The sequence below is a fragment of the Eurypyga helias genome, unplaced genomic scaffold (assembly GCF_000690775.1).
Source record: "Eurypyga helias isolate BGI_N326 unplaced genomic scaffold, ASM69077v1 scaffold45610, whole genome shotgun sequence".
NCBI lineage: Eukaryota > Metazoa > Chordata > Aves > Eurypygiformes > Eurypygidae > Eurypyga > Eurypyga helias.
This window is the reverse complement of record NW_010228558.1, coordinates 28,189-43,071: the sequence shown is the minus strand read 5'-3', so window position 1 is coordinate 43,071 and position 14,883 is coordinate 28,189. Positions and strand designations below refer to the sequence as shown.

At 38.0% G+C, this 14,883-nt stretch overlaps 1 protein-coding gene across 1 annotated transcript in view; it reads right to left on the bottom strand.

Annotated features, from left to right (window-relative positions):
- Positions 1-2,174: 2,174 nt before the first annotated feature.
- Positions 2,175-14,883, bottom strand: part of NR5A2 (nuclear receptor subfamily 5, group A, member 2) — a gene marked incomplete at its 3' end in the record, with an annotated part of 40,316 nt that continues 27,607 nt past the window's right edge. Inside the window, exon 4 of the mRNA XM_010159601.1 lies at positions 2,175-2,316. Within this exon, the coding sequence (XP_010157903.1) occupies positions 2,175-2,316 (142 nt within the window). The remainder of the gene's footprint in view (positions 2,317-14,883) is intronic.

The following is a 14,883-nucleotide window of genomic DNA, read 5'->3' as shown; positions in this document are numbered from 1 at the left end:
TGACCAGAGCTGAACAAAATCAGGACAATACAGTGGCATTACATGTAGATTTCAGACTTGTTCTAGTTTCAGAAACAGCAGCTAGAGACTGCATATTTACTTCAGGTCTGGTGTCAACCTCTTTCTCAAGGAGAATCTGTGGTGCTTGCATGGGAGTATGTTCTCCCACCATTAGCAAGCATGAAATGAGGAGGAGTCCATCCATAAGGAAAAGGACAGAATGTAGTATTCTTGTTGGCTGTTCTTGTAATTTGGCTCCATGCTATTCAAGAAGCCTAAATGTGAAGAGGAGTGTACAGAAGATGATGGGACACTAGGGGTGATGGCGGTGACTTCAAAATTACACACTTTGGCATAGGAAAGGGAAATTGGGTTGAAAGAAGGATGTATTAAACCTATTTGACAAATCTGGGTCAAAAATGGATGCAATCAGTCCAATTTAGCCAGGTTTTAATTTAGTTGGAGACTATGAATGTGCCTGGGAATATACAATTTCCAAAACTAGATGATGATTTGCAAACACTACATTTAATAAGCATCCTGCTAGCTGTTGTTCAACAGTGATGAAATGCTCTGCTTTGCCTTGAGATCATGTACAGCTGAGGTTTGGGTTTTTTTTCAAGAGAAGATAAAAGTGGCTAATGAGCTAATAATTATTACTGTGGAAAAATGGGAACAATGGCTAGAATTTAAGGGTATTTATATGTCTCTAATGACTTCAGTGGGACTTAGATGTCCCCTTTAAAAACTACCTAATCACCTAACAAATGAGACGCTAATTTAGCAGGTCTCTAAGGAACAGAAAACTGTCAATATACTTTATAAGCAAAGGAATAAACAAAAGCACCCTGTGTGGTAAATAAAATTACTGGTACAATTGTCCATGTTTTGCAGATCATGAAATGGAAAGGGGATCTGTCATTTTCTCAATAGCGCCTGTATAAATCAAGAGGAATGTCACTAATTTTTGCTCATCATTAGGGAGTACAACTTTATCTCAGACAGGTTAGTGACTTTCCACAAAGGTGCAGGAATCAGTTCCATAGCTAGAATCTGAGTTTGCCCACTTCTTTTCTTAGACAAGTTGACCATTTCTCCCTTCTACTGTACACCTTTTAATCATAAATGCAAACAGTTATTTCTCCTCCTGATTCTTATAAACACTTGTTCTTAGTGTTACAAAATTACTACAGTTTTAAAATTATAACTAAAGCTGAAAACATATTTTACAATATGCAGACACAAATGATGTATCTTAGAAAAAGGAGCTCTTTCCCGTGTGTGTATGAAGTGAAGAGGTTCAGTTTACGGCTACTTAAATACCAGTGGGGCATCGTTTATTTTCACTTTGAATCAGGAACAAAATGTACAGGCACACTTTGCTTCTCTTTGATAATGGGATTTTTTTTCCTGTTAAAATGAGAATAAGAATTTTAGGAATATGGTTCTTATTTTACTGTCAAGTTTTTTGTCCTTTGGAAATTATGAGGGAGACAAAACCTTCTATTTCCTTTGGGTTTTCTCACAGTTTTCCTAATATATGCCACACTATTGCTCTTGCATACTGGGACATCTATGCATCTGACACCTGAAGAAAATTAACCCTTGGAAAGCTATGCAGAAACTGGAGGGTGCATGTCCTGAGAAAGCTTCTGAGACAATAACTGCATTTATAGCCTATGGATTGAATGATTTTCCTGGGATTAGAGGTCTCAGCTTCCGAGTTTGTCACACATGCTTAGTTCTCTAAAAGTAGGATATTTCTGAGGTAGCAGCAGGTTCACTAGGTTTCTCACCCAGCTAGTAATTCTTTTGAGTAAACCACAATTCTGAAGGGAAAATAGGCTATAATTGCTTAGACCTAAAGCATCAGGTTTGGGAGTGTTGTTGTTGCTGTCAGAAACCATTTTAGCCCCAAAGAAATACAACTTCTTGAGAAACACTTCTCATCTGCTATTTTTCAATCACTGAAGTATACAAGTATATTTGAAAAGCAAAGTGCTTATGATTATATCTGCTTTTATAAGTTTAACTGTAATCAGCAGACTAGGAACAGAGTGCACAAGTCATTTTATCTACATTATTTGTGGAGAATCTCTGAGAACACAGAAGTGCTTCTGACCTAGTTAAACTCCTGCTGTTTTGAAAATGATTATTAAAAAAGCCATCAATACTTCTCTGAGCCCATACACTTACTTGTTGCCCGGTAACCAGAAGGATGGAGCCTTCTTTCCCATGTACCACTTGCCGGTAAATGTGATCTAGAATTAAGAGTTCACTCCAGCAGTTCTGAAGCAACTTCATTTGGTCATCAACCTGTAAAAGCAAACATGAATGTTGGTGGCATCACTCTGGGAGTAAGTCTTCCATCACACTGTGGAGTCAGTCGTTCTTCAAGCATTTCGTTAACGTCATGAGAACAGAAATGTTGTCAAAAATAATTCATTCACAAAATTGCTATTCTCATATGAATAAATACGGCACTGCTGAAGCCCTTACCCATAAAATGTATAGAATATTTACAACTGACTACATTATAGGAAAGAAGAACTATGGTATTGTTATGCAAAGTAATAATAGTGTATTTATTAAATGCTCATGGAAATGGGATATTATTTTTACCCAAAACAAGAATAGCAGAAATAATGCTAATATGAACTTTCCCATACTTCCCCCATTCTTGAACCTCAGCTTCTGGAAATAGTATGAAATCTGTAGATTCAAGAGCTGCAAAAAGCCCAATTCAGAGATAGGTCCCTTGCTAAGGAAAAAGTGGAGAGAGGTAAACTCTCCCTCTAAGAATGGTTGTGGTGCTATGAAAAAAGAAGAAAACTTCCTCATATACAGCTGAGCTCAGATGTCGATGGTAGGGCAAGAAAGGGCTGTGCACAAGGCAGTAGGGAGCAGAGAGACTTACCACTGACTCTGGTAACAGAAGGAACACACTGAGCACTCAGCACAAGCAACCTACACCAAGTTTTTGTGCAATGATATTTGGGTTGTACATATTATAGGACAAGAAAGTATATAACTAAACTGAGTCCTATTGTAAATGGATTGCATTTGGTGTTATTCACTTTAAAGACTGAAAAAATAATTAAGATTTCAATGGAAATGTGAGGAAAGAAATCACAAATTAGTGAAAGGCAGACTATGAATTTAAGTCATGGTAAGAATCAATATCCTCTGGACCTGTTCTTACTAAACTTACTGATTTCTTCCTAAAACCACACAAAGTCTTTGACATCAGACGTGTCCTAAAAGAGAAGAGATGCGTACATTAGCCTTGCTATAATTAAGTGTCTGGTGCAGATGTGGTAATAGCATGTATATAGTTAAAAGGTATCTAAAAAGCTGCATAGATAGCAGTTGCTGAACAGATTAAATTTGCTCTAAATTAGGAGAAATGAAAAAGAAATTAGGAAAGAGAATACTTAAAGTGGAAAAATGCCTAGAATTTTTGAGACAAAACTATTAGAATTGGTTTTCAGAGGTTCCAAATTTCAGGGGTTCCAGTCGCTTGTCATGTAGCTCAGACTTTAACATCGTAAACATCAAACTGTCTGTTTTCCTCCTTCATTCATCTTAACTTCCCTTCTTCCCACTCAGCTGTCTTTCAACTGTTTTTGTCCCAGTTTTTCCCCCTTACGCATCTGTCTTAAATTATACCCTCTTGCTGGACTGTGCAAGTAAATGATATCAGGAGAGAAAGAGAGCAGATTAACAAAAAGCCAGTGGAGAGAAAGGGGCAGAAGACCTTGTGTGCAGCAGACCACGTTCTCCTGCACAGCCTGCACTAGGATCCTTGGCTCTTGCTTTTGCCTGCTCCATGACCTGCTCCATGAGGTGTCTGTGCTGGAAAACTGCACAACTCATTCCCTCCACTACTGCTTTACCTAGAGGATGGCATAATTTTCACGGAGTTTGGTTTGATTTTTTAATTTTATTTTTATCCCCCCACCCCGCCTTTGCTCTTAGAAAAAAGGAACAAGGAGAACTATATCCAGATATCTGTGCCAAAATAATAACTTAAGGTTGCAAAATCAAGCTCTGCAGAATTACTTATGCTTGCACTAAGATTCTGCCCTATTCTTATTTTATCTTCAATCTGTGTTTGTATTATAATAAATTTTAATGCATAGACACAAAAGGGCTGTATTAGTATTGTGCAAACACTCTCAGTTCTGATATTTCAAATGTTTAGCATGCTTTGGCTTTCCAGTATTAAGAATAAGCTTTTATCACAGCTGCTTACAGTCACTCTTAATACACGTATGCTCTGATAACTCCTGTAAGCTACCTATCCATTGGCAATAGGGATGGAGGAAAGAAAGAGGTGTAGACTCTGTAGATGGATATATTATTAAGTTATAGTAAAGCTAGTGCTATCACAAACCCAGCCTTGCTCTGTCCCTATGCTGTCTGTGCCCATGATAATTCATTTCTCTTCAGATGAAGAGCAAGGCTGATTCTGCATCAAAGATCTCTTCCTCTGCCCACAGCATGTATTTGTCTACAAAACCATTTCAACCAAGTGACTTGTTAGCTCAAGGAAAGACAGTAAATTACTACATTGATGCACACCTTAACAAAACTTGGGCCAGGTTTAAAATAAGGCATTATTTGAAGAAAACATTTGAAATTTACAGATTCTGATACTCTTGCTTTTTATGTGAAACTCTTTTGTGATCATTTCACAACAAAGTGTTAAAAAAATCATGCTAACATGATAATTTCATCCAAAATTAGCATTTCACACAAAGCTGTCAGAGTTTACATCTGAAGGAAACAAACTGTGAGACAGTTTAACCATTCAGCATCCATGTCATAACAACTAATACCTGAATAAGAGGTCAAGCATTTGATTATATTATAAATGACATATTTCCAGCTAACCCATCTGTCTCAGCCACAGGCTTTTTAAAACAAGCTACACTTTACAGAAGGAGCTTTCTGACAGCCTCAACAGCAGCTAGTCAGCCATCAAAGCTTACCTCCCAAGCTTTTTCATATCATTACCAAGCCAGTGCTGTGAGAACAGTATGAGATGGCAAAATCACACACACAAAAAGTTTTCCACATAGTCTGTTCCTGCTGTTCTACAAGAGTCATAAAACTAGCAACAGTGAACATCTGCTAGTGGTTCACAAAACCTGCTCCTCCGTATTCACTGTAATTTAACCAGTGAAAGCCTATAAAATGGATAGCATAAATTGCTTTCAGAAGACTATTAGATGCAGCTGCTTTTGCCATTTTAAGAAAGTTAGTGGGGCAGTAGAATCCTTCCCAGTTTGCACTAGGAAGAAACAGATGATTTTAAGGAGGGTCATGGATTACCAAAACGTGGGGCAAATTATCAATTCTGCCTACTTCTGAAAGGCATGTAGATGAGGAAAAACACATACTTTATATCTGCTAATGCATATGAAATGAAAATAGAAAAAAAAATCGGAGATCTTGCTGAACAAAAACAGTAACACATCACTTCTTACATTAGAATGAGCTGGTAAACTTTATGGTGTGTGTAACTTCAGCCAGAACACAAACACCTTCATGTTTCCATGGCTCGTCAATAAATGAGTTGCAGAAGCATATTGTCTGGCAAAACAAAATATCAGCCTTTCATCCAAACAAGTATGTGCCTTAAGCTGATCCTGAAGGCAAAGAGACTTAAGTTTTGGTCTCTAAAGTGGAGAGTGAGTTCTGAAGAGGAAGGTCCCCTGCAGAAAAGGCACCTTGTGGACTTCATTCTTCTGACTCCAAAGGCAAAGTATGTTAGTCCACCATTAACAGGGTAAGCAGGAGAAAATAAAAGATTCTTTCACCAAGATAACTTAGGTCCAGTCTGAGACTTCCCTATAATCAACATTATTTTCAATCATGATATAAGTTGAATTAGAAACAAGCTCATAAACTTGCACTACGTCCTAAACTGTGAGGTTTTTCAGTTTATGGAGACCTTCAACAGTATTATCAATGTTTTAACAATAATAAGAAAAAATGGCCCTTTGTCCCATCTACTGAGACTACCTGTAAATGAGTTGAACATCATACAACCACAAACTAGCTGCTGCAAGAACACAAATTTGCAACTGCTCCCTCCCATAACAGTACACAAGGATAATGTAACCCATGTCCTAGCTAACCAAGTTGTCCAATGAGATACCCATTTGACAGCTATCTAGCAAATAAGTGAGTAAATACTGTGCCCAGATGGTTAAATTTAGGTTATCTTTGGCCAGTGGCATTCACATGAAAACTCAAGAGTGGGGATAGCATAACTGGAAATTGTTGAGGAAGAAATGGCTTTTAAGGAAAGATATGGAGGAAGCTAAAGGAGGTTATGTGACTCAAAAGAAATAGATAATTTCCAGCATGCAGGGTGGCATTAAAGGGTAATAATATGGGTATGAGTATGAAAGTATGAAAGGAGTAAGACATCATACTTGCAAAACTGCTACTAAGTGACAAGGGATGCAAAAAGAGTGCCTAGGAAGAGTCTCTAAAAGAGGGGAATGGAGAGACAATGCCATGAGAGAAGACATAAGAGAAGTTGGATGTCAGGTAAAACCTTGAAGGTGAGGATGATGAGATAGATGAGATGCAGACTTAAAGGGTTTGTGTGACCGTAAGCAATGCTGCAGGGGCAAAGAAGCAGCAAGTACTCTGTGTTAGAGAAGCACAGGATGGTGGTTGTCACCAGCACAGGCGGGAGAAGTCCCAGAGATGAAAGTGGACATCTGCATTGTCTAGTCTCTCAAACAGTAGGGGTATAAAGGTGAAGCAAGGGATAGGTTTCTGATAGCATTAATAGATGGCAATAGGTAAATCCTGTTTCCTATATCAAAAACCTATTTATCTATGCTTACAGTGAGGACAAGAAAGCATGTCAGAATTTGGAGTCATCCATAACCTTGTATCTCATGCTATTTGGACTACTTGTAGCACATCCCCCAAGTCATAAGCTGGAAGACAAATGGTCATTGCCACAACAGCCCAGCACCATCCCACTGTGTTGCCTACTATCTCCCAAGCTAGCCATAATAAACTAATGTAAGTCCATAAGTCTTTATGCTAAAATGTCTCCCAGCTTCTGGAATGCTGATAGGTAAACAGGTAGACATAATGAATGAGACACTGCACAACCAGTTTACCCATGCAATATCCATTGAGAGGTGCTTTGTGTACAGTGGGATGGCAGAATGCAATGTATATTCTGATAAGGTTTTAAGATTTTGCCCTTCCCGTGTTGAACTAGAAACATATCTTTAGTGACATCATGTGCACAGTATCAGTATTAATTGACAATATTTCAGTATTGTGACATCTATGAAAGAGACCTTTGGCACTCTCTCTCTTTTTTGCCCAGCCTAGGCTGGAATCACTACTTGCACATCCTATTAGCTGCAGCACTCAGGAAGAGCTGACTGCAGCCTGCAAGCTCCACTTGTCCCAGCCATTCATTGGCCATTGGCCATCCCAGCTCTTTTCAGTAAAGCACAAGAGCAGAACTGCTGCATGCCTGGGTCAGGATGAGCTGATGTGCCTCGGGATAGGAATGGATGAAGGTGGGTCAGTAGGAAAGTCTATTCCCCAAGCTTGGGAGGGTCACTGTGCTCCCTACATTAGCTTGCTATTCAATTCACTAGGAAATAGCGTTCCTTATTTAAAACTTTTAAAATCACATTTGTGAGAAGAGAGAGAAAAAGACGTATGCCTCCTCAACCAGGTCCATTGACTTTTTTTCCCAAGGGTTTGATAGAACCATGAAGCCTGGTGGAACTATGAAACTTCTTTGTGTCCACTGTGCAGTACTGACATAGTACTGCCCATCTGCACTTCATACTGTTAAATACCTGACTACAGATTTGAACACAGAATTCCTTGGCTGCCTGCCCGAGTTGCTCCACTGCCAGGAGGAATTATAAGGGGACTTTAAATAATTTTTCTGAGTTCTCTGGTAACAAGAATTAGAAAACAGGCATGCATGACAATACATTTAGACGCAACTATTAGTTTGCATAATATGTCTTACCAATATAACACAACCCATGTAAGATATTTCTGGGAGTGGAGGAAATAGACTCTCAGTTTGAAGGGTAAATGTCTAATCCTGAGCACTGTGGTGACACACTATTTCTTGGTGGGACAAAAAGATGGTTTGGGGATTGGGGTGTCCCATTTTTCTGCTAAACCCCAGACTCCCACTCTCCTGGGACCTGAGCTTTTGGTACGGGACTCAGTGGAAGTTTGTCAGGCTTGCTGAGGCCTCTGTTGACACTGCAATACACAATCACGCATGATCAATTGTAGTTAAAGGAAGGACTTATCTTAGAAATGCTGGTTACTCATTTGAAAAACTGTTTGTGTTGATGTTATAGATGAGGAAGGCTAGTGCAACACAAGAGTAGTATTGTTGTAGAGTCTATGCTTCCCACAGCACAGCATGTTAATCATTATAAAATTCTGCTTTCTCTGAAGAAGAGCATTGAAATTGCCAAACAGTAAAATGTAGAATAATGTGTATGCTTTGCTGAAATGCACCTTAATCTTATCAAAACAACACTGTGTCTTTCTTTTAGGAAAGTGTTTCACAATATTTAGCATACTGTAACCAACAACTGCAGATTTATTACAGTTTTTCTTCTGAAGAGGTATTTTCAGCCTGGCACTTGATGAATTACCTGTTAAAAGTTTTGAGGTCGTGCTTTTTTTGTGTTGCTCTAAGTTAAATATTTTCCATATAATTATCGATGCAGATTCAGTTAAACAATGCACTCACCTTTTACCCAGTCTACACCTCCCTTTCTGAGAAGTTGGAGAGTCCTTTTTCATCTCTTGTCATTTGCATCAACTTGCACTATAGCCTTGGGCTTCTCTGCTAGTAAAAATTTAAAAGGGTATCTAATGATTAAAAAAAAAAATACGGTGATTGAAATTTATGTGATAAAACCGTATTGGATTCAGCTGAATTGTTTTTACTTATGCTTCTAAAAGGGAATGCCAATATAGAAATAACATGAAGCATTCATCTCATAATGCCACTTTTAAATTCTACAGCCATTGAATAGCCATTTCCTAGTGAATATGAAGTGATTAAACATCTGTCTGAATTGTTCAGCCTGAAGCATGCAGGTTTAAGGGATGGTTGAACTTTCTTTCAAGTGTAGTTAGGAGATCACTCACAAGTCATTGCAGACATATAGCTTGAGTTGTTACTCCATTTTCTTATGCTATAGTGAAGCAAATAGCCCCAAATCAAAGTTTTATAAGGCAAGTGCACTCCAGAGGCTAATTTTTACCCCTGAATGCATGCATGGTTTCCAAATCGTTACATAGGTAGAGAAGGATTTGGACCCTCCAGATGGGTTGCTGCTATCAGGGAGAAACCTCCTGTGCAAGGTTGCTGTCAAAAAGCAGCATGTAACAGCCAATGCCGTTTTAAAAGTAAACGCACATAGCTTTCAGAATCAGTGAATGCCCTAATAAAATATGATGACTATCTACACCTCAGTAATAAAATGCTACAAAGTTCAAGAAAACGTGATTTAATATTAACTATGATTGTTCCAACTCTTTACGAGAAACTAGTGTGCTATATAAAACTTTTAGGTAAAGGCAAGGAGTGATCTTTACAAGCCCATGTTGGTTAGATGACTGTCTTGTTGACGTCTAGCTCTAGTGTGAAGCGAGTATAGAATCTGTCCAAGTTTGGTAGCATTTTACGTTTTTTCATGATTTAAACATGAAAGGAAATAGAGAAATACTTCAATGTGTGCCTTTTCCTGCCCCTTTACAGCATGTAAAGAGGCTGTTATAAAGATGCAATTATACTTGGCGTGTGCCTGCGTGTGTGTGTACCTCTTCCTTCAATAACTTCTGAATCTATCAGTCAGTGTCAGCTTATTTCAACAGGAAGTTCATCTTTCCAAGCTATCAAGTTCCTATATGCCTTGTGTGAATCAGTATCCAGATAGAGGAAAGTAACTTCTGTGTACCATGCTGAAAGAAAGGCTAATATGCTCGCCCTTTATTCAAAAGCAGAGAACCAAGAGAGAGGAAGAGAGAAGGACTAAAATGCTTCATTAACTCCCTGCTTATGGAAACCTTAGTATTTGGAATATCAAGCCACTTTTCAGTCTTTTAAAGGACAGAGATAAGCAATTTATCTGCGTGAAAATTCCCACACTTCCAAAATGTGAAGCAGTGAATATGTGGTGCCCATTCCCCGAATGGCATGTAGTGTTTCCTGCTTGGCTAACACACATGGGGAAAGCAATGGCTTTGTAACAGCTTCTCTCCTTGCGTGCCCCTGGACAGCTATGTGTAAGATCACTGTTAAAGCGGGGATCAAAGCAATAGTGAGCAGACTTTTCCTGTTTCAGTGCTGATCTTCCACTGAGTCAAAAAACCTTTAATAAAAGGCAGCCCTGAGCATCAGTACACACTCATCCCGTTTTCTTGCAGAAATATAACACAAGGTGCATGAGCCTAGGGGCCTCAGATTGCTGAAGGAAGTATGGGCAAGCAGCAGATGATGATCCTATTAAGGAGTAAGACCTCTGTTACGGATCTTTGGACTCCATTTAGAGAGTACTCCCCTCTGTTACGGAGAAGGTAAGCGACAAATCTCAGTTCTTCAAGCATTAGATGAAAGGGCTGTTCCAATAAGTGTGTATATATATTATATAGTGCATCAAGTGCAACATAGAACACTTATTTTTTCTCTTTTTCCTCACATTTATCTCTATGCAAACTGCATGAAAATGACTTAGTATTTCACAATCAGCATTATTTCTGATGAATTATAAATGTGTTTTTCTTAGGTTCTTTTTAAAAAAAAAAAAGAAAATAAGAAAAGGTTTTCTTTTTAGTTCCAACTGAAAATTTTGCCTACAATGCAGTGCTTTTTCCCTGTCAAAGTGAATGCAAAGATAAGGTCAGAGGAAAACTAATCTTCTCATAATCTGTTTCACAGTGTGATGGAGGACTGGACATAAAGAACTGACCTTCAAAATCCTACTTTGGTGAGTATCTCTACTGATGTTAGTAGAGCATAAGTTTATACATAGTTGGGTCCAGAATTTAAAAAAAAAAAAGAAAGAAAGAAAGAAAGATAATGCTATATAGCTTGTGTAGCAATTTTGGTATTAAAGCTGTTTTGTTCCCTTGAATTACTCCGGAAGTACACCTGTTTTTTCTGATGTCAACAAACTAACTGCAAAAATGTGCTGGGCCATACGCTTAACTCTTAACTTACACCAAAATCAGAATTAGAGCCACTCGATTCATTGGTAGCCTTGTGGGTCTGATCTGCTTTTCTGGATGCACAATTATGTCCTCTGGAGAATCAGAAGACAAGACTGAGTCTAGTAAATTTTATGGTATTGCTGGTGCATTTATTCTCAATATATTGAATCAGCAGTTTCACTCTACAGCAGCCTTCGATTAGAGTCTCTGTGGTCTTCTCCAAGTCACACATATTTTAGTATTATCTGAAATGATTTCTACTATGTAATGTTCCTTTCTTGTTTGGTGATTTATTGGATAAATTATACTTCATTTTTCTTACAGCTACCCTACTTTTCATAGTCCTCTTAATACTTTTAACAAGCATCCACTATATAGGAGCAGATATTTCCCTCTGCCCCTGCTAGATTCACTGCAACATATGGATCTAAAGTCTCAAGACTGGGCTGTATTGCATGTGCTGGTCAGAAAGTCGCCTGTAATATACCTTTGACAATAGAGGCTGGCATTACCATAAAACACTGCACTTGCCATACAAATGTATTCCACTGTGTTTTCTGCTGTTTTTTTAATAGAAGAGCTGAAAAAAACGCAGAGTGAAAGCAGTAAGAAATCATGAGAAACACTACTTTCAGTCAAGATGTGAAGGGAGATGGTATACTGATGAAGAAAAAATACATAAGGTTTGTCTTACATCCCAAGGGCTGCAGCAGTAACAGTAAGTCACTGGGCCAGACACAATGATAAGGGACAAAGTGAATGAAAATTCAACATTATGAATGAGGGTTGTCATGTATTAAACCAGTATCCATCTGACTTGACAGAAAAAGTTGCTTAAAAACACCACACAAGGAGGCTGAAGTCATACAAGAAGATTGGAGAGAAGTAGTGAGAACATGTGATGCATGACCCAATGAGCTACTGTACATGGGAATGATCCAAAAGACAGTGCTTCTCTTTACATCTTAAACCATTGCAAGAGGCTCTAGGCATCCATCTACTACCATCTAGCTAAATTCCTTCAACTATGAACATCATCTTCAAGAAAATTAACTCCTTTCCCAACAAAGTCAAGCATAAAAGAGCAGACAGAGCCATGCTATTAAAAATCAGAGGAAGTGTTGGTTGAACGAATATTTAAGGAATGGGCAAGTGTGTATTTAAATGTTTTTTCCATTTATCCTTTCATTTGGCTTTGTTTCATTTATTCCCACTTCCTGTTTCCTGTATTCTAATTTGGAAATCTCTGAAGTATCATTAAAAAAAGGTTGTCACAACTCTGCCTAGATCCCATACAGACATTAGTGCTGCAGTTAGGATGAATACTAATGTTTAAAAATACCCTTGAAGAAACTGGTTTTATTTGGGCTGCTCATTTTGTTGATGAGAATTTGCAGTACAAAACATAGAATGAGCACATAAAAATCACTGTGGACTGTGACACAGCTCAACCAGCCTCTGACTTTCTCTGCTGTCACAGCTGGACACAGGTATCAACATTCTGAGTCTCTAAATTGTATTCCTACATGTCTGTATGCAATAGAAGATTAGCTGTGAGTTTAGGAAAAAAGGGATACATTCTGTACAACTAATTTATTAGATTTTTCTTAGCTTACTTCTGAATGATAGCAGGGGCAAGGAACAGCAAAATCGGATTGCACTGTTTACTTCCCATTCACCTACAAGTGTGCCATACACAACTGTGGGAGATGAGTTTTAATCAGACCATCAGAAATTTGGCCAGTGGGCAGGAGCTTGTAATCAAATAGCAACATTTTCTTAAAAAAATCATTTCTTGCATAGCTTGTGTTGAAGTGTCTAGCGGTCTACAATCAAATCCTAATCTAGGTCTGAGTACAAGTTGTTTTGATTTGTAATGAAGTTTATTATGAGTTTTATTTCTGAAGATTTACCATGCCTAAAATACTACTATGATACCTAAATGTAAGAAGATATTGATTCATCCCAGATTTATCCCAGATTCATCAAAGGAAAGTGCACTGCAATTCTACCTCTAGTAAGTTTTTCTGAGGTGTATTAATTTTTTTTTAAAATATGGCTACATAAGTCTATGCCAGGGCAATTTTCCTGAGCGATTTAGAAATATACACGAATGCAAAATTATACAAATATTCAGCATCATTTCACTGACAGGTAATGGATTGAATTCTCTCTTTGTCTCTCTTCTTTTTTTTAACTAACCTGCCTGAGGGTCTGTTTCTTTTAGAATACAAGGTCTTTAGGGAAGGGACTGCCTATTACTATGTTTTTATGCAGTACCTGTTTATGTTACCATAAATCTAATAGTAGAAGAGGGTTGTGTGACTTCATGGAGCATGCATGGACACTTCTCTGTAAATAAAATATCCTATCTTTCGGTTTAAACTGCCATCCTCCAAAATAAAGCCAGAATGTCCAGTTAAATAATACAACAAGGTATTATTAGTGAAGCACACTGTCCTCTTACATAAATATAAGCATCAGCATAACAACACAATGAGAATATTTTGCCCAATATTTTTTGCACTGTGGCATAACCATATAACCTGACATCCTGTGTAACACAGATCTAAGTATGGTATACCGTATCCTGAGCTTGGATGGTATATAAGAAATTATTTAATTATAAATGTCTTTGAGACTGATTTTACAATTCACATGCAGACAGAAATACAAAAATGTGTGTGCTTCAAGGAGCAGGTGCTTAGTTTGTATTGCTTTATACCTGTGAAGGCTCTGATAATGCACACATTTTTAAAGTACAACCTAACATAAGCCAACTTCTAAATTCAGCTTCTGGCGACAGCTCCTTTTATATTTTCTCTTGCATGAGCACACACAGCACCCAAATCCAATCTACTGTGTCAAATATATGCATTTTGCAAATATATGACTATCTGATAAATGGTGTTGAATCTGGGTTTTTTAGGTTACTTTTAACAATTGAGAAATGTGCATAGTTTATTTTTAGCTCACGTGTAGCATGCAAATTGACTCCTTCTATGGTGCAATGTGCATATGAAGTTCCCTGAGATGTCTGAACTAGATTCGCTGTTGAGTACTTATCCAGAATATGCAATTAAATTGTAATTAATTTCTAGATATCATCAATATTCTGTCATTGTATAAGGGGAATGGACTAGATGACCCATGAAGTCTATTCCTACCCTCATATCTATTATTATTACCTTATATTAGTAAAATTGCTGTTTAAGGTCACTTACAAGTGGTGGTTCCCTTTACACAAATATTTGGTACATTTGGCTACTCGTGCATTTCTTTGTGCTCTGTTTAGAATGGATTCAGTACAGGTAGACCACCAAATGAGCAAAACCTTGATATTTTGTTGTAAATAATTCATAAAACAATTTTATGACCCTTACTCCCCATGAGGCATCCACATAATGAGCCACCCAAATGAAGCAGCGAAAACATCCGCTTCCCCTGCTATGGGTGTGCCCCTGACAGGCTCCTCAGGGTCAGAAACCCATCAATCTCTTTTCACACATGAGATAATCAATTCAAAGAGGGAAGTGCCAATGAGCTATTAGATCAATATGGTGAAGTATGGAGATTGATCTTACCCAGAGTGACTACATTAACAGACTTGTCGGTACGACCTCTGCCCTGCGG